We start from the raw sequence: 19,280 nt of genomic DNA on the forward strand, positions 1-19,280 counted from the left end.
GGCGGAGTCGGGGCGGCAAGCGGCGGGGGAGGGCCGGGCTGCGCGCAGGGCCGGGAGAGCGGCGCGGGGTAAGCGGCGCTCGCGCGGGGAGGGACGTCGCCGCTGGGGGAGGGGCGGGCGCGGCGGGTACCGGGAGGTGCCGGCGGGTACCGGGAGGTGCCTTCCGGGAAGCCCTGGTTCGCTGCCCTCTCCTCACCCGGGCTCCTCGCCCGGGAATGGCCGCGCCCGCCCTGGGCCGTTAACTGTCGGTGCTGTGAGGGAGGGCTGGCGGGAAGCTCCCTGCTTAGGTGCCCGTCGGTGAGGAGCGGCGGTAGGTGTCGGCGGGAAGGGCGCTTGCAGCCTTCGAGGCGCTCACCTGACGCTCGGTGACTTACGGCCGAGCTTTTTGTGTGCGTGTGTGTGAGGAAGGGTCGGTGTTGGCCACCAGGTGCGACTACTGTGGGGGCAGCCCGCTGCGGAGGGAACGGAGCAGGCCTGTGGGGGAATTGCAACCCGCTGCTGTGATTTTCTGCAGTAACCCAGTTCTTGTGTACCGGCCTTCTGCAGTCTGGCTTCTGTTCTTTGTAGCCTGCGTCTTGCTTTCTTGAAGCATTGACGGCTTTTGCTTTGCTGATACACCTGTCCGAAGTTCTGGTTTGAAGCTCTTCAGGAAAAGTTTGCATGCTTCGCTTAGGATTCCCTCGAGGATGCAGTGGTGGCCCTAAACGCGTACAGCAAACTGATTGTCTGGGCAGAGATGTAACTCCCAACTTCAGAGTTGCCTGTCGTGAAGCACAAGTGTTAATTTTGAGGAGAACTGCATTTTTAAATTACTTATGTTGAATGTTTCTCAAGTATTAATGTCTCTAACAACAGTTCTCTTTTACCATGTAGCAATCAACAAATTAAATCTTTTCTAGGAAATAAAAGTAGGCAGATATTTATGCACTTACTTATTTTTGATGTTTTAATTCTTTATTTTCCTGGGAAACATTTGTTTTTAAGCCAATAATTTTCTTGACTACACTGTACCACAGTGAAATTGATTTAACCGTTGTTTAGTGCATATTGAAAGGGAAGGGAAAGTAGCAACAAACAGTATAGTTAGTGAAAGTTACATTGCTTAATATTGATAATTTTTAAATAGCCAAAGTGATTTTTATACCAGAGGTAGGCAACACTATTTATCTTGTCTTTTAAATTACATTGCAAATCCTGTGGAATCCATTACTTCTCCCTTTCCCTTTTCCAACAGTGGCTACTGTAAATAAGGCCAGTATAAAATAAAAAAAAAACCTTTTCCCACAGAATTTACAGTCTAATTAGAGAAAAAGAAGTGCTGGGAAAAATACTGTGGGTGAATAGTGTAATGTCTTGTAGGTTTTTTTTTTAGTTCTGTGTTCCATGTTTTGTTTTATTGCGTATGCCTGTGGCTGCTTTTGTCTTAGTAAGCTGCCAAGGGATTCATAAATTTATCCCATTTAATGGAAGGGTAGTAGTTTTGCAAAAACACTTAAGTGAGAATGGGCAACCGGGTAGGCTATTAAGTCTTTCAAAGGAAAGGCTGTGTATAAATCCACAAGGAAGATGTACTCTGCAGAGCCAAAATAGTGCAGCAGAACAACTCTCTTAGAAACAAAAAATACAGGAAACAGCACTTCATAAACATCTGTGCTTAGAAACAGGATGTTAGGGAGAATTCTCTGAAGTAAAAGACGGGAGAGGGATGGGATATGGCAATGTGTGTGCAGTTCAGTTGAAGTCACTGTGCAAGAAGACCTTATTTCTTCAGAGGAAACAATGAGGAAATGCAGATAAAGTCACTTCTAGACAGAAGTCCTGGACAGACTCTTTTTGGTTTCTCTTCTATGAGACATTTGGAAAGAAAATTAGTGTGATCATAGTTTTACATTGTATTCATAGACTGGACTTAAAAACCCACACCTACAACCAAGCAAACAACAACCACTTAAGGAAAATGTCTGATTTTTAGGGTTGCTTTAGGACAGGCTTCTTGTGTGACACCAAACTAAAAATTCTCTTTGTGCTTCAGCTTTTTCACCTCTATAATGGGAACACAGGAAACTTGCACCTTGCAAGGCTTTGGGGAGGAAAACCTGTGAGACACTCAGTTTACTGTTGTGATGAAAGGGCATAGAAGTTTCTTACAGTAGCAAGCAATATAAATAAAACCAGACTGAATGCTTTGGTATTCTAATGAAATCAATACGTAATGAGTTACAGCCATTACAGAAGTCTGTTTTATTAAAAATACTTTTTCAAGTTTTTTCTGGAATTAAAGTATTAGAGTAGTTGCTGCTGAGAAGCTCAATGCAAAAAGCAGAGTGGGGTTTACTATTGCTACCTCTCTTTACCATCTAGTCTGGAAAAGCCTGTCCTCTTGGTCTGGAAAGTGCATAACTTTAAACATGTTCATAGCTAATATTTCCTGGTTTTTCCGGTTTGCTTAAAAATTGCTAACTTCTCTCTATTATAAGCACGTGGAATAGCAGAATTCAGGCAAAAAAGTAAGGGAAAAATACTGGTTAACAAGGTGTCAGATTAATCATTTTTGGGATACAGCTGCATTAAAGGAGGAGGATTCAGTGCTTCCAGTTGTGAAGAAATAGTACAGTGATCTAGTCAAACATGAGACAGTGGAGATCCTTGGCATGCGCAAACACTTGAATTGCCAGTATGAACTAGGACAAACTTCAACACTTGGGCTTTCTGATAGTGGTAGTGCATGCAGTTCTTGCAATTTAGTTGTGTGTATGGCAAAGCTTGTATCCAGGACATAAGTTTTGTTTTTCGCATTAGCTAATGTGCCTTTTGTCAATCTCTAAAATCTTTGTTAAAATGTTTTAATAAAGCTGCTCTCATCTTAGTCATTCTAGAAACAAATGTGTAATGGAGAAAGAGAAAATCTTTGATTTGAATGGTTACCCTGTAATTCAAGATAGGGGCCTTTGACTGTAGCAAGTGGCTTTACATTGGTCACTATCTGTCTGAGGCTGAAAAAGAAAATTTCCTAGGTAAACTTTTGAGGTAGTCTCTGAATGATCTTTTTTGTGATTAATTGATTTTTGATGTCTAGAGGAGTAAGAGCAAGAGAAACCTGCTGGATTAGTTTAAATCTTCTAACTTCAAATACTAATTTAAAAAACTTAAGTTACTGAGGAAGGCATGTTATTTGGCAGTTGCAGTCTGGATGAAAGTTCGGTATGAGCTCAAAAACTACACTGTCCTTGTAAGTGCTTTATGAAAAATGAAGTTAGAGAACTTTTAGCAGTGCTTTCTGAAGTTGGTAGGGAGACACCTGCCTTTAGAAGTCAGAAAATGGGAGAGGGTGATTTACAAAAGATTTTCTGAGCAATTGAGCTCAGGCCATTTTTTTTTCCTCTCATTTTGGCTAGTAGGTTCTAAATAGGTTAAAATTTCTGTGTTTACCCCATGCATTGTGAGTTCTATAGTTGCAATGAAGCTGAATCTCTAGTAGAGACTTACTTTATTCAGAATGGCATTTGAGTGTTCAACTTGCACATCTATGAACAAAATTAACTTAATTGCCATGTTTTGGCATTCTGAAAATATTCTTAGGTAGAATACAAATAGATTAATAAAGCAAAAACCCCTTAAACTTTTTAACTGTTGTAAAGGAGGACAGAAAGAAAAGGCCTTTGTTCTGTGAGAATCTTGTATGTTAAGATTTAACTTAGAGACAACTTACAGCAAGTAGTCTTCTACGACATTGTCTTCTACTGCTCAGCTCTTACGGGTGTTCACTTGGTAGCTGATTTTAACATGAGCACTGTTAATTGCCTAACTGTTGATCACAAATGGAAATATCAGCTAATAAGCTTCTCTGCTCTTGTTTGAGGATGGTACCTTCATCTTAATAATTTGTATTTTTAATTGGGTGAAATGAAGAATTAAGCATGAGTATCGGAAGGAGAGGGAGGAGCAAACCTGAGCATATTTGACCTTGAATTATCATGAATTTAAAGGTACCTAACTTAACATGTTTGTTTGGGTTTCCTTGGAATTTAGGTGCTAGTTCTTTGGCAGCTGTAAAGATGTGTCCCTGGATGACCATGATTGGCATAGCAAAGGAGGAGAGAAACAGCTGGAGGATGCAAACAGGAGCTTCAAGTGCAACATTTCCTGCTGAGTGAAGCTCATCTTTTCATTCCTTGAAGGTTAGCTGCAGAAACGGAAGTATAATTGTCCTAAATGGACCCTAATTAAGAATATAATTTGTTCTGCTCCACACAGTAAGCTTAATAACTCAGATCTAAATCGACCATATCAGTAGCAGAACAGGGAATGTGGTTCTGGGAAACTAATTTCAGTATTGTAGCACTGCAAATTTGAGATGAGAAAGGGACTTTGGTAGGAAGAATAGTAGTATAGTATATGAGAAGAATTTAAGACTATAGTTGAAAATAATGGGACTGAATATTGCAGAGACAACTTTAGGTCAGGTACCACGAGTACTTGCAGAATCAGGGCCTTTAGAGAGATCTGATTGCCTGTGTGAACAGAAATTAATCGCAGTCATATAAATGATGAAATGATAGATTGGTTTGTCAGGGCCTGGAAATCGCGTGTGTATGTAAGTACCTATTCTCAGACTTAAGATGCAATCTTGTGAAATGTGCAATGTTCTTAACTCTCTCTGAAAACTAGAGAAATAAGACACATATTTGTGTGATGAGAGCTGGAGTTACCTCCTCCTCTGGAGTTGTGCTTTTAAGTGTAAGATGTTAGTTGCTTGTACTTTTTTCAGAAATCATCAATTTACAGTGTATTTTTATTTGGTTCAGAATTACTAACTGGAATGGTTAATTGTTGCTGTATCGATCCTATCATTGTTTATGTGATTCCTTAAAACAGAAGTTCTCATATTGACCATATTTTTCATCTTTGGAGTTTTCCCGTACTTCTCCCATGTGGGGAGAGTCTCATTAATCAAAACCACTGCCTTAGCTTAATCCTTCTCCTCTGCCCTTACCTTGATATGAGCATCCCTTTCTAAAGGTTTTTATGAGTACTTAAAAATAATCTGAGCAGCTAGTGGATGTCTTTATGAATGAGTGATATTTACAATTTTTTGCTTTTTGGGATAAATGCAACTTCAGCATGTGCACAAAACCTAGCTAAAGGAGAACCTAGCTATTGGAAAACTTATTAAAAATATAATATCTGCCTATCCAACTAAAATAAAGTGTAGAAATGTTTTTTTTTTTTACATATCAGAAAATTCTACAGCAGATATTGCATCTTCATTAAGAGCCCTGAGATTCTTATCAATGAAAGCTCTGTTTTCATTTCAGGGTTAATATAGGTACTTGCATGTGAGCAGCTAAACTTCAAATGTTGCTGGGTGTTACGCTTACCTCTGTAGACCTGTTCACTGGTTCTTTGTGCGTCATGGAGTTGAATCATACAATTCAGTGGAGACTTACTGGAGAACGTTTTTGTCCTTTTGTCCTTTTGGTATCATGAGTAGGTAATTACAGGCAGGTACTGGAAGACTGCTAGCCACTGAGTATGGTAACTTGTGTTGTACTGGACAGTCTTAAGTGAGAACTGCTTCCAAAGGCTAGCTAAACTTAATGTACATGCTACCAAGCCTGTGTGAGGTGGCTTTACCTGAGGAGGGAGAACACAAAAAAGAGCTAAATCCATGTCTGAACTGACTCTGTGAAGAAGGTATAACAAGTCACGGGACTAGAGGGTACTATGCTGATTTAGTGTGTAATACCAAGACCAGCTGATGCTGCCTAGTTCTGAGCCACTGTCAAAATGAGCAATTTCTGGGCTTCCTGTCGCCTGCAGTTGCAGATTTCTACTATATCCTTTACATGAGCAATTTTGTGGCTATGTGCTGAATGGCATTAATTTACTGCTCTGGCAGAGGAGGAAGAAGAGTCTTGGTTCTTCCTTCATCCCCTTCCCAAAATAATTTGATCTTAATCAATTCTGCAAACTGTTCTGATTTTACAGTGTGAGCACAGCTGTGTAAGTAGATAGTGAATAATGTCACTGCTTGTGTGTTATTTCTGTCTTTGTAGAAGTTCATTTAGGTTTGGAAAAAAATAATTCAGTCTCTCTGGCATAGTTCACCATGCTGCAGCTGAGTAGTGGTAAATTACTACAAAAAATTACTTGGAGTTTTGAAGAAGTTAGTAACCACCCTCAAGCTGTCTGGCTCAGCTGTCTCCCAGAGGTTCTTCCTTCAAGGCATTTAAAAGAACAGACGTCTCCGGAGCATACCTTTGCCTCAGCGCAAAATCCAGAGCCTTACCTCAAATGGTTGAGAAGTGACTTTTAAGTGAAGATACTGTTGACCAGATGAGGTGGGCTGTACATGTATTCCTGTTTGCGGACCCCGTGAAAAGCATGGAGTGGGTAGCTGGACAACATCTGCTTATCGTGCGTCAGCAAGATCCAAGTATTGGTTTATCTGGTTTGTGTGACTTCTGTATGGGATAGTTATATACCTGAAGGTAATAATATTTGAATTTGACCAGATGACATTTCTAGTCAAATTTCAAACTTCAAGGAGATGGGTAGATTAATAGGATAGCATCAACTCGAGTGTTTACTGGACTGAATACAGAGCAGACCAATAACCAACAAGTAATTATTTCCAATCAGTTTCTTTCTCTGGGAGTGACTGGCGGCTGCTATCTATTACTTATTGCTACTGAGCAGAAATAATTTTGTTCAACAGATTGGAGGAGAATTCACATTCATGGTGTTCACCCTTTCATCTACCAGTTTCACAGCAGGACATTTTTGTAATTTTATTCGGTGGCCTGATTAAGTAGTACCTCTGTTTGGGCATCTTTCAGATATTTATTTTTTATTTTTAGCCTAATGATGTATTATCTTCTGTGGGGAAACAGTGCTTCAGAGCTGCTACTCTGGATGAAAAAGGGCAAGGGCTGCTGTACGTATTGAAGAGTACCTGTGTGGTGAAAAGATTGTTTTACTTGTGCAGTCCCGAGTGATAGATTTGGAATAATTTGTAAGAATAGATGGAAACTATGGGAAAACATACTTTGGAAATAGAAACCTCTCCAGACTTCACCAAAATATTTAGCAGTTCTATACAGCATGGTAATGACCAAAAAAGCTGATTATGTCCAGTGAGGTCAACCAGAAGAAAGAATTCAGTGGTGAAGTGATTTCTGAGGTGAATGTGTATCCAGTCTGAGTGGCTGGAGTGACCAGGAAAAACCCTCCCAAACGCATATGAGGGTACTGTTTAATATTGAAAGAAATACTGTAGTTGAGAATATGCATTTGTGCTAGTAACTATGGATTTAGCAGGTAAGACTAACTCTTCTTGACCAATCTCAACAGTACCTTCACTATATAATTTCTTACACAGAACCGTACTTAAAGATATTGAATCTGTCTCAACTTACGGGCTGTCAAGATTTATCCAAATAAAATAGCTTTTAGGAAAGTGGGTATTTCATTTTGTACTGTACTATGTGTGGCAGGTGTGTTACTTGAAAAAAAGCAACAGTACTTGTTGAGCCATTGGTGTTCTGAGACAAAATCATGTCATGTAATGTTTTAAAAATGCTTCACTGTAACAATCACTATTATGATCTCTACTGAATGTCAGGTGGACTTGATTTTATTCTTCCACTACCTCTTTTTATTGATTTGGCCCAGTGACAGATGATACAAAAGAGTAAATTTGATGTACATGTCTACATGAAAAAAAATACCTGATAATCTAGATGTCAAATGAAAACCTGTTTTGTTTTAAATAATTGTCATATTCATGTAACTGTACAGACACCTTATCTAGACAGTGATTTGAAAGGCTGTTGCCGTTCCAGTCTCACTTGTGCTTTATATATATGTATATAAAAAAACCATACTGACCTTTCTTAGCAACATTGACATTTCTTTCTCTAATTATAATAAAGCTTTCTTCTATAATGATTGTTTTAACAGTGCCATCTAGTGTCTAAAGCTTTTCAATAGGTGTTGTGATTTAAAAGTTAATGGGCAATTTTACTGAGTGATGGAGCAGAAAAATTGTTCCATCATTGTTTTATATTAAACTGGTATGGAATAGTTTAATAGCAAAAATACAATTTTCAACCAATTCTAAAGAAAATTGATTAAAGTTTTTAATATAATGAGAAGACATTGATTTCAGCTATGTTACAGTTGTATTTAACTGCTTTAAGTAGTTGTGTGTTTGAGGTATTCATGTAGCATTCTTGAAATTAATGTGTTTTTTTTTCTTCTTATGCATTCTCTTGATCTTCAGTTAGTATTTTCACCAGGCTGTAGATTAATATTCAGTACAGGAACCAATATTATTTCCCATAGCCTAAATATCCTCTATATATATGCCTTCTAACAGTTACAGAAAGATAAATGTGTGTATATTAGCAAAATGACTGTTGTAGATATGTGCTCAGGAACTTGTTTTTCAGTACTGTATGGTTAATGTTATGGGAGATTATTGCTTAAAGAAAAAAACCTACCTTGCTATAAAATGTTTATACGCTAAAAAATCTAAAAGGAAATAATATTTTCTTTTGGTTTTGTATGTTTTGTTTGATGTCAGAAATACGCTAAAATGTTAAAAAAAATTACACAGATCATTTCCACACAGACATTTCTATGTGAAAAGAAAGTGTATATGTGAAACCATTCTTTTCTCTTAAGAAGGGCTCGCAGTCCACTTAGGCAGGATGTCTTTAATAGTGTCTTATGCTAAAATCAGTTTTGGCACATAGTAGAAGGACCACTGTTTCAAACCCTCTATTTTGTTCTGAGTTCTGTATTATTTTCTGAATGTTGTGATCTGATTTCTATTTCAGGGACTTCAGCACAGGAGGAAGATGAAAGATAGTGTTGCTGAAGAACATTTATATTTGGATTTTTCTCATCAGTACGGAGATAGTATCTTTCCTCTTCATACATCTATTTCACTGTTTTTGCTATCCTACTGTGACTGCAAAGTATTCAAAATTTTCTTGGTGCCAACTGGTGAAGATGTGGATGACCAGTTTGTGACAAAAAACCTCCTTGGTGATCTTGAGTTCCATTTAATCTCCAGATGTCAGCTTCCAGTGGTTGTGCAGAGCTGCTGTTTACCTGCTGTTGTTGTGAAAGATGGCAAGTTCTGCCGAGCTGGGCTTTCTGTTGTCTTAAGGCATATAATACAGAAAACATATGAGGCAGATCAGTCTAAAAAGGATGTTTTGGAACTCTTAGGCTTTAAGAAGACCTGCTTAAAAGCCTGTGCTGAAGTGAGTGCATCCCTTTCTGTTAGACAGATTATTGGGTTTTTTTATAAGCATTAGATACTCTGAAGTAGACCCTTAATATTCATGTAAAATAAGTTCTTTAAGAAACTTCATTTGCTTAGAAATGAAATTTCCTCAGTGGAGAGGTATCTGTATTTTGGCATAAAGATGAAAAATAATTCTTTTTAAAGATAGGACTTGTTAGCAGCACAAAAAGAACCCTAAAATTCAAAAAATAGGTTAGATCTTTGTTTCATGTCTAGCAGTGTAGTTTTAATGAATTAAAAATACAGCTTTTGCAGTTTGAAGTAAACTAAGAAATACCTAATTTATTGTTAATTTTGATTTCAAGAGCACTGTAGGCTGTTAGCCCTCATCACTGCCAAGACATGCTGCTGGCTTATGTTTAGCTTATGCTCACCAGGATGTACAGGGTGTTTTCAGTAGACCTCCTACCTGGTCAGGTAGTCAGTCCCTAGGAGTTCTGAGCCTGTACCGTTAGAGGGGTGTAGTCCATCCTAGGTGCAGGATGCTTTATTGTTTTATGTCAGTTCCAGTCAACCTGTTCTCTAGCCTGTGCAGGCCCCAGTGAATGGCGGCTCTTTCCTGGAGTTTGTTGACTGCTTTGCTCAACTTGCTGTCATCCTTGATGTGAGTGTATTCCACCTCGCCCTCCAGGTCATGGGTAAAGATAATTAAATAGGATAGGCCTCAGCATAGACCCCTAAAAAGCTCCACTTCTAACTGACCTTTGGATAGAGGGTGAACCATAAACCACTACTACCCTTAGAGTTGATATTTCAGCCCATTTATCACATAGCAGTTTACTCATTTAGCAGCTCATCCATCTAGGCTTGCCTTACTCCTCTCAGGAGGTTGAAGTCCACTGTTTCATGGTCTGTACATCCATGGTTGCCATTGATTACTGTGCCTTCAATCCAGTTCATCCCTGTTGGTGAGCAGCAGATCTGGGGAAGTGTATTCCTGTGTTAGTCCCTCTAGCACTGGCATAGAGAAATTGTCCCCGACATCTCCCATTAGAACCTGTAATTCTAATCTCTTCTTGGAACTGCTGGAAAACTTGGTTCCATATTTCACATGGCTTCAATGTGAGTAAACTGAATAAGGAAAGACAAGAATTTAAAAGTTTTAAAACCTTTAAGTGCAGAGAATAAGAAAAAGAGGACAAGAATATGAGAAAAATAAGAATTTTTTTTAAGGTGCTGTTCTTTTAGACTAATTTTTTTTGATACTGTATGCTAAAAACCACTGATAACTTAATGCATTTCTGTAAAATAAATGTGATCAAATCTCTTCAGTGTCATCTGGTTTTGTTATCAGTACGTAGTAGAGGTGACATATATAAACTGATTGCAGCTTAGCTTCTCCTGAGTTATGCAGCCACCCTAATCTTATGCCAAGAATAAGGAATAAAAATATGCTATTCTGGATAACTGTTCTGGTATATATATATATATAAGATTTAGCTTTCTAATTCTGCTATTGCAAAAGTAATACAAAATATCTGAGCTTCAAAGATTATCAAATAATGTACTTAAAGCTGGAATTTCTTTGCTTAAAGTGGACAAGAAGGTACCCTGGATTTTGTTTCTCTTTTTGTAGAGACATTAATTACATAAATTTATCTGGCAGGTTAGTCAGTGGACCAGACTTTGTGAGATCAGCATACCTCTGGCTGTTGAAGGGTTTTTGACTGCATCTCCTGAACGCTGTCAGACTATTCCTCCGGACATTTTACAGCTTGAAAGGAAGCTGGGAGAACCTGTCCGAGTACATAATGATGATAAAATTCGAAGGCAAAAGCTTCAACAACAGAAGGCAGGTGCCAAGGCTGCAGTGCCTGTACTTGGTAAAGAAGCAACAGAGGAAGAAAAAACAGTGGAAATGCATGAACATCCACTTCCAAGTTTGGAACTGAGCATAGCTTTCTCCAAGCTGCTTGTCCAGGACGTATCAGATGCAGTCAACAGGGAGGCCCCTTGCATCAGGAGAACAAAAACCTCTGACCTTCCGCTTTTGGACCATGTTTTTGCAGAAGGGCTTTATTTTACCATGGCAGATATAGTGCTTTTGCCATGCATCCATCAATTCTTGGTAAGATGACAAGTCCTGCAAATATTAAGTAGTGTATATGTAATTTTTTTAACAACTGGGAAGTTGTAAAATGTGTTAATTTAAAATATATTGTCATTTGCAATGTAAACTTCACTTTGTTTTTGTACAAACAAAAAACAAGGATTGGTGAGATCACCACAATTACTTTTAAATGCATAGGATATAAATATTTAGTAAACACTGTCAAGTGTTAAAATGTTATGCTGAAATTTTGGCACCAAGTTGCCCAGAACATTCCTCCATGAAAAAATAGAAGGACATTTCAAGTACCTTCTAATTTGCATAAAGCAAAAGTAACTAAGCAAGCATGAAACTATTTTCTTGCCTGAATTTAGTGTACTAGATTTATGACCATGACTCAATGGATATTTGCTGAAATGAGACCACATTATCAGTGAGGAATTTTTTGAGATTTGGAATTTTGATTCAATCATAAATTGCAAATTTTAAAGGGAGGGAGGGTTGAGAATGGTGTATTGATTTTAAAATGATAGAAGAGATGTCCCCCATGAGAGATTTAAAATGGACACATAAAGTACATTGTAATATACATAGGAAAAAAAGTAGGTAAGCATGAACCTGGTTTAATTTTGGTTTCAGTGTACTAGGGGGTCAGGCAAAATGAATTCCTACCCAGTTTGTTCTACTTTTTCTACATGAATATTATCTGAATTGGAATTCTTTTCAGCAAAGGCTTGAAACTTTATGTGACTTTATGTTGACATGGACAGAGATGCCTAAAAGAGAACAAGTACCTTATAAGAAAGTGGGAATGCCTTTTAAGGAGGCAGTGAGCAGAGAGAGATTCAGGGACAACGGTGACCTTTCAGAGGTGTAAATCCTTCATGTTCCTTACCCATCTGAAGAGGTACTTGGTTATTGACCAGGGAAAGACTTCCAAAAGCTCATTTGTTTATGCTACTGGTAGTTAATTTCTTGAGATTCCCTTTGAGAATTTTTTTTTAATCTACAAATACTTGTTTTGAAAATGTGATGTGCTATGACTTCAGATTTGTTTATTGCTCCTCATAATGGGTTAATTATTCTTAATCTCTGCTGCTCTTTTTCTTCTAGTTCCTAGGAATGACTTCTTTGTTTAGGAGGAAATATTCCTGTGTAGCCAACCCAGCTTTTTATCAAGCCCTCCCACAAATGCACATCCAACTCACATCTGTAGATAAAGATGGGTACTTAGGACAGCATAATACCTACGTATCACCAAACATTTTATTCTTCTTTGCAATTTTGTTTTTAGAAAACTTAGTTTGTGTTCTTCTTCAGGCAAAGATTGGTCACTGTGACCCCACTCACAAATGAGGTGGTGTGCCTAGGGAGCAGCTTCTTTGGGATGAGCTTCAGCCCTTGAAACTTCAATAATCTGTAGTTTTCTCATTCATGGTACTGTTGATACTAAATTGTTTTCCACAGTTTATGGAAGATACTTTAGCGAAAGAAGTTCCTTGAAAAAAGTTATGTTGCTAGAAGCTCTTGGAATGAAATTTGTAACTGAAAAGTTATGATTCTCCTTGCAGTCCTATGAGATTGGCTGCTTTTTTTTTTTTTTTTTTTTTAAATAGAACCTTAGTTACCTGTATGGTCCAACAACATACTGAGAGAAAATCCACACTTTCTGTTAAAGAAAAAATTCATACAGACATGGTTACCACTAGGCTTGCTTTAATCGCAATTCAGAGCTGGACCGCTACCTCAGTGAGAGGCAGAGAACAAAGGGGTGCAGCACATCTTACATACACTTACCAAATCATTAGTCAATGTCCAAAGTTTTTTAGAAGTTTCCTTTGGTCTTATCGGTTCTGCAAATCCATCACCTGACTCTGTCCCATCATCTCTTTGGTTCCAGTCTCTGCCTTGGTTCCAATGTCCTCCTCTGATCATAATCTTCTTTCTGCCTGCTTTAACTCACACAATCCTTCAAGCACACTTAGTCTTTGAACTATATTAGTTTATTCACATATACTAATTTTTCTAATAACACCTGTGTTTCTGAGAGCACCTGTGTACACAAATTGATAATCTGTTGTTTCTCTATTCTACTGATTAACTTGACTGAGTTTTAAACCAACCTTGGATTAGGGCTATACAAGGGGCAAGGCCTGGTTCTGCCATTTAGCAGCTTCAGCACTTCAAATTTCTTAATTCAAAATACATTTTCTTTAACGCTTTCCGTTAGGGGAGTTGAATGTTTTCATGTCAGATTGTGTAAGTATTTTGGAAATGCCAAGAGTATGGTCTATTCAATGATGCCTTTGTCCCTTCTGCAGTCAACCTAGCGTGTTGTAAATACTGGCCAAACACCAATGGGCTGTTTTCAACTGTTTTCATCCTTGTCTTTTTCCTTCACATCGAGAGGCTTTCACAGCACAAGGAGGAAAACCAGAGTATGCTAGCAAAGTATTATGGACACTGCATGTAATGGGTATATGCAAACTTTCATTCTGAGTGTAGGACTATTTTATGTCTTCTGATGTGTTTAGAGATCTCAAAAGGTCTCCTAGTCTGTCTGTGGAGGAATTAGACACTTTTAAAGAGTTTCACCAAGTTAAGACAGGAAAAGCACTGACACAGCTGGCAGTAAGGGTGCCACATGGAATGTGGAAATAAATGGGGAATAAATCTTTGCTCCCTGACATAGGATGTCATTATAGAAACACTGTCACAAGTGGCAAAGCTGATTTTAGAAGTTCCTGTACTCCAGGATGCAGTTTGACATGCTATTGTTTGTGTCAACTTGATTATAATTTGAATCAGTAAAATATTCCTGTCTCTGTACCTTTAGATCAATGATCTGTTAAAAGCTTGCTTCACCCCTCTTGTAGGGGTGAGCCTTACTCACTTGGTTATTGAATTTTTTTGTGGTGGATCTCTCACTTTGTACAAAATTTACCTGGACTTGAGAAGGAGATTCTGTGTGTGTGTTGGTTGTTGGGTTTTTTTAATAGTACTTATTTAATAAGTGCTAGTGTCTTGAAGGTTCAGTTGTACAAATAACATCAGGGTTAGGAAAATACGTGAAGATATGCTTTGAGCCTAATAAAGCCATTCAGTTTGATTTTTATTTACTTTTCTTTTTTAAAACACACCCCTGCCACCCACGCTCTCAGCTCCCCTTTTCTCACTTCTAGGAGGAGGTAGAGCTTAGTAGTACAAGTGACTTGAGCTCAGCTTCAAGACCAGTTTTAAAGGAAGGAAAAACTTTTGTGGCAAGACTGTGTGAGGGTCTTGCTCAGCCCAATCTGTGTACTTATTTTTATGAGGAAGTATACACAGAAAAGAACTGAGGAAATGACAACTATGTCTTTATTTAGCGTGGCAATAAAATTTTGCCTACAAAGAGTATTCCTGCAGTTACTGTATGGGATTGATAGTTGAATGTGTCTGTTGCCAGGAAGAGCTCTGAGTGAAGTTGGTATTTGCATTTTCATTCTGCAGGTTATTTTGCCAAGTTTGCCTTATGGTGTTTGAAAACAAATGGAGTTCCTGGAGAAGATGCTGGCACTCAGATTCAGAGATACAATCTCTAAAAATCAAGATAATTACTAGTGAATATGACTATGTGGCTAATGTCCAGTTTATAACTTCTTTAACCGAGGTCGTCACCCTCAGTGAATTTTTTTGTGATGATAGCAATATGGGAGTCCAGAATTAGGTTAATATGGCTACCTTTGTATGAAGAAAATGAGATATTTTAGAGAAATGGGTATTAATTTGCCTCTGCTTTGTTTGTTTTGCATATGACATAATAGAGGATTTACAGCAACTGCTGTATGGATGATACTAAACAAAAGTAATAAAAATGCTTTCCTACGGTTTTAAAAATGTTAATGCATTTCAGTTTTCTTTATTTTTCCAAGGCCTTTTTTAAATAGGAAGGGCATAACTTTTTACAGTAATGTTTGAGTTACTGGTGCTATGCATGAGAAGGTTATTGGATCAGATGCTTAATTGATTTCAACAATCCAGTTGAAATAGTTCTGTAGATGTACTGTGAACAGCAGAGCATGCTGTATTTTTTTGCTTTTCATGTGTGACCCTTGAGCCCTAGTGGTCTGCAGTTTACGCACTATATATTCTTTAATTAATTTGTGTTAGCTGACACCAAGGATTGTCCTAAAAAACTGGCTTTCAGTATTATTTTCATCTAAATTACAGGAGCTCTGGGGTAATGTTGCTTTATTTCTGTTCTTTGGTGAATTATTGTTTTCTAAGCAATTATACCTTGATTCCTACAATTATCATCAAAATTGAATAACTTGCATCTGAAAGCTTCTTGCAGGCAATGGGTTGGAACTGCTTTTGCTGATGGAAGTGCCAGAGTTTAATTCTCTATTAAAGTGTTACTTTTATAACTGGAATTCCTGGTTTGTGTTTAAAAAAATCATTATAGTTGAACTTCCACTTTGCTTTAAGGGTGTGAATAATAATGAAGTCTTCAATGGTTATGGTCTGGTCCTGACTAGCTGATGGTAATAATTACCGAAAGTAAGATAATGAAACTGAGGAGTTGTTTTTCATTACCTCATTCCATTTCTGTTATCTTTTTGAGGTTAGCTTTGTTATGCTTTCTATTAGTTGTAACACTTGAAAATTAATGGAAGAATAACAAAAGCTCCGTTTTCTATCTGGGAGGAACTACTATTCACTTTTTAAAATACAGTTTAGAACACTTGCTGCTAAGTGTAACAGTACCTCTTAGAATTGCTTTCCAAAAGACTTCTTTCTTACTGAATTAATGTATTTCTGCCTGTGTTACTATTAGGATATTGAATTAGATACTAAAATTACACGGTTCATCCTCCTTTTGCTCCTTTAGCTATTACTAATTACTTGTGATTACCCTAAGAACATTATAAGCACAGCATGCAAGAAAGCTGCTTGAATTTTTCTATCATTTCAAATGTTCTTTATCAATTTCTATTTCCACACTGAGGACAGATATGTGGAGGAGCACTGTTTTTGCATGACCTTTTCTGCCTTTTCTTGTAATTGTGATTTTTAATTCTCTGCTTAAAGCAGGCACAGCATCACAGAATGGTTGAGCTTGGAGGGCATTTCTGGAAATTGTCTTGTCAAACCCCGTTCTGTCAGAGCAGGGTTGGCTAGAGCCAGTTGCCCAGGTTCTTGTCCGGTCAGCCAGGTTTTGAGTCTCTAAGGATGGAGACTTCACAACCTCTTCTGTAAGAGGATGTTCTTCACTTTTCTAAAACACTTGGGAAACTTAACAAAAATTACTTAAGTTCACCAAATACATCCTTTTTAAAAGTAGCTGGTCTTCATGTGAAAGTGTGATTTGGGTATCTTTTTTTGTAATATGTGCATCATATTCTTAACAATTTTTTTTTTACACTTAGAATTCTAATTACTGCTCAAGGCCACTTTGTCTCACTATCATATATACTTAATTCAGAAAAGAAATACAGTAGTTACCATTTCTGTATAAAGATGTGAAGTTAAGATGGTAAAAATGTTTGAATAAATATATGATTAAAAAAATGAGATTTTGATTCAGTATTTAAATCATTATGTGACTGTAATCAGTGTAAATCATAATGTGATTTGCAAAAGAAAAGTCACAGATGTAGTACAAAGGCTTCAGAGAAGACCAGGGCAGTATATACCTGCGCCCGTTTTGGTGTTACGACGTAGTCAATTCTACTTGCAGGTGCCAGCAAAACAGCTGTCAGTGGATGAGCTTTTAAGGGCTGCAGGGTGCCTGTGGGAAAGAAGAGCATTTCAGGTACCATAATGTCTTGCTTAGAGTTCAGTTTTCTTTGCAAATTACTGGGGTGATTTTTTTTGTGATTACCAATCGAAATGAATCATTCCCTTATTAGGAAGTACCAGATAATGAAGAGTATTACTGAAATTGTGTTTTCCTGTTATTGACTGAAATTATGACTAAAGTTGGTCATGTAAACCTTTTCATCCTATTAGGCAAATGGGAATTGCAGGTCAAAGTCTAAATGGCCAACTGGCAATTCCATCCGCAGGCCTGAGCTCTTAACTAGCTAGCTTTTTGCATTATTGTCATGCTGTGAGTGAGCATGCCTGGCACAGAGCCAAGCACACTTCTGCAGTTCATACCATCTTGTGGCATGTAGGAAGAAACTTGTATCAAGTTTCCTTTCTGTTTTTTATTTTTCTAGGTTTCCAGCAAAAAACAAGGCAAAAATCTGGTAAATTTGCCTCTGATATCCCGTTGGTATCGAAGAGTTCAAGAAGTACCTGGAATAAAGAAAGCTGCTGCCAAATGCAATATGAAGCTTCTCCAGCTTCCAGAGTTGATGTCTGGTCCAGAGGAACAGCTACAAGACTTCTCTTCAGTTCCTGATGAATTAGAAGAGGAGAATGAACACAGTCATTTTATGGGTGGTCCAAGGCCAACTATGACTAAGTTATTGGTAATTTAAGCTTTGTAATGAATTATTTTAAATAGTAATATTCTACTTGATTTGGAATAGGTAAAATTTATTAGAATCACAGAAGCTAAGTCTGACGGCTTTTTGAACAATTTAATACCTTTTGCCCATCTTCTGTCTGATGTGGATTGACTTAGAAGTGATTTTATGCTTTATTCTGTTAGGATACTTGATCAATTCAGGAACTGAGCAAAGAAGGACTGCTGGAAGCCCTGCCAATAATTCGGAATGATCAAAGGAACTTTTTGTTTGAATTGCAATATTGAATTCCTCTTTTAAAGATATTTATATAAAGGATGACAGAAAACATTGCTTTTATGTTTGACTTCATTGTTCTATGATTTCTGTTGTTTTTTTCTATTTGATTACAGCTTTGAACATCTGGGAACCCTAATAAGTTTTGTTAACATCATGTTCCATAACTCTCGGTATTTTTTTGCATAGAGGCTGACAGTATTTTCTAAAGAAAATTAACAAGGCTTTCTTGTGAAAATGTTAAAGGATTGCACAGTTTGATCTGATGCCATTAAATTCAGGGGGAATTTTGCTACCAACTTCAGAGGGTAAGGGATCAGTGTCTTAATTATTTCCCCCCCCTTTCACATAGGAAAATGGCATTGAAGCAAAGTTTTCTCCTCATCCATGCCCCACCTGGACCCTAGACTGGACCAATCTACCATCTGCAGTCAACCCTGGAGAAGGTAAGGGTTTTTATGTATGTGCGCATGTATTTTAATAGTGTCTTCTGGTGAAGCTACTTAACTGTTTCATAGGGAGAATATGTCACTTCAGCATATTTCAGAGCTCTGTAAAGCAGGGAAGCAGTTATAAATCTGTTTTAAAATTCAGTCTGTATGGGATGCATGGTGGGATGACTTCCCTCAGGTCATCAACAGTTTATGACTGAACTGGGAGTAAATGCTTGACCTTGATTCCTGAACCATATTTTCCCCCACTGTTTCCTACTATCCTGAACTTTTCTTCCATTTCTAGAACAGTGATTTCTGACTACATGATGTTAATATAATTGGCATGGGTGTTGTACATAGACCGTGTCTCCCAAAGCAGCAGCAGCTGATTTTATTCTGATGCAAATAATATTCGTTAGCAAAGTTTGGTGGCTACATATGAATGAGTCTTCCCTTTTGTGGCTTTATTCCCTGCCCTGTAGGGTTGTTTGCTTTGCTGGGTTGCAGGGCAGTCTGTTGCCTAATGGCTGTTGTTCTACGAAGAAAAAACTGGTTATCACAATGTTTGTTTTCATTAGTGTTGTGAATATTTAATACCTCTTCCACCACACAGTTACGTTTCCTCTAAAAGGTCTTACACATACTGCCAACCAGTAACAAGTTAGTGGATGATAACTCCTTTCTACAGGGAAGAAAAAGGTTTGCGTTCTTTTGTATAAATAAGGTAACTTAGTCTAACCTCAGTG

General features: G+C 37.8%; 1 protein-coding gene across 5 annotated transcripts in view; it reads left to right on the top strand.

Moving 5' to 3' along the window:
* The first annotated feature begins 16 nt into the window (after positions 1–16).
* Positions 17–19,280, top strand: part of GSTCD (glutathione S-transferase C-terminal domain containing) — a 78,938-nt gene continuing 59,674 nt past the window's right edge. Inside the window, exons 1-7 of one of the 5 annotated variants that reach the window (XR_005103217.1) lie at positions 17–68; positions 4,030–4,178; positions 8,844–9,275; positions 10,926–11,387; positions 17,089–17,163; positions 17,573–17,827; positions 18,453–18,546. Coding sequence is in view for 4 of the 5 variants with exons in the window: in XM_037380620.1 (XP_037236517.1) it covers positions 8,865–9,275; positions 10,926–11,387; positions 17,089–17,163; positions 17,573–17,827; positions 18,453–18,546 (1,297 nt within the window). In the remaining variant the exon portion in view is untranslated. Of the gene's footprint in view, positions 69–115; positions 311–4,029; positions 4,179–8,843; positions 9,276–10,925; positions 11,388–17,088; positions 17,164–17,572; positions 17,828–18,452; positions 18,547–19,280 lie in introns of those variants that run through there. The other 4 variants (XM_037380637.1, XM_037380612.1, XM_037380628.1 and 1 more) reach the window with 4 other exon arrangements.

This window comes from Falco rusticolus, chromosome 1 (genome assembly GCF_015220075.1).
Source record: "Falco rusticolus isolate bFalRus1 chromosome 1, bFalRus1.pri, whole genome shotgun sequence".
NCBI lineage: Eukaryota > Metazoa > Chordata > Aves > Falconiformes > Falconidae > Falco > Falco rusticolus.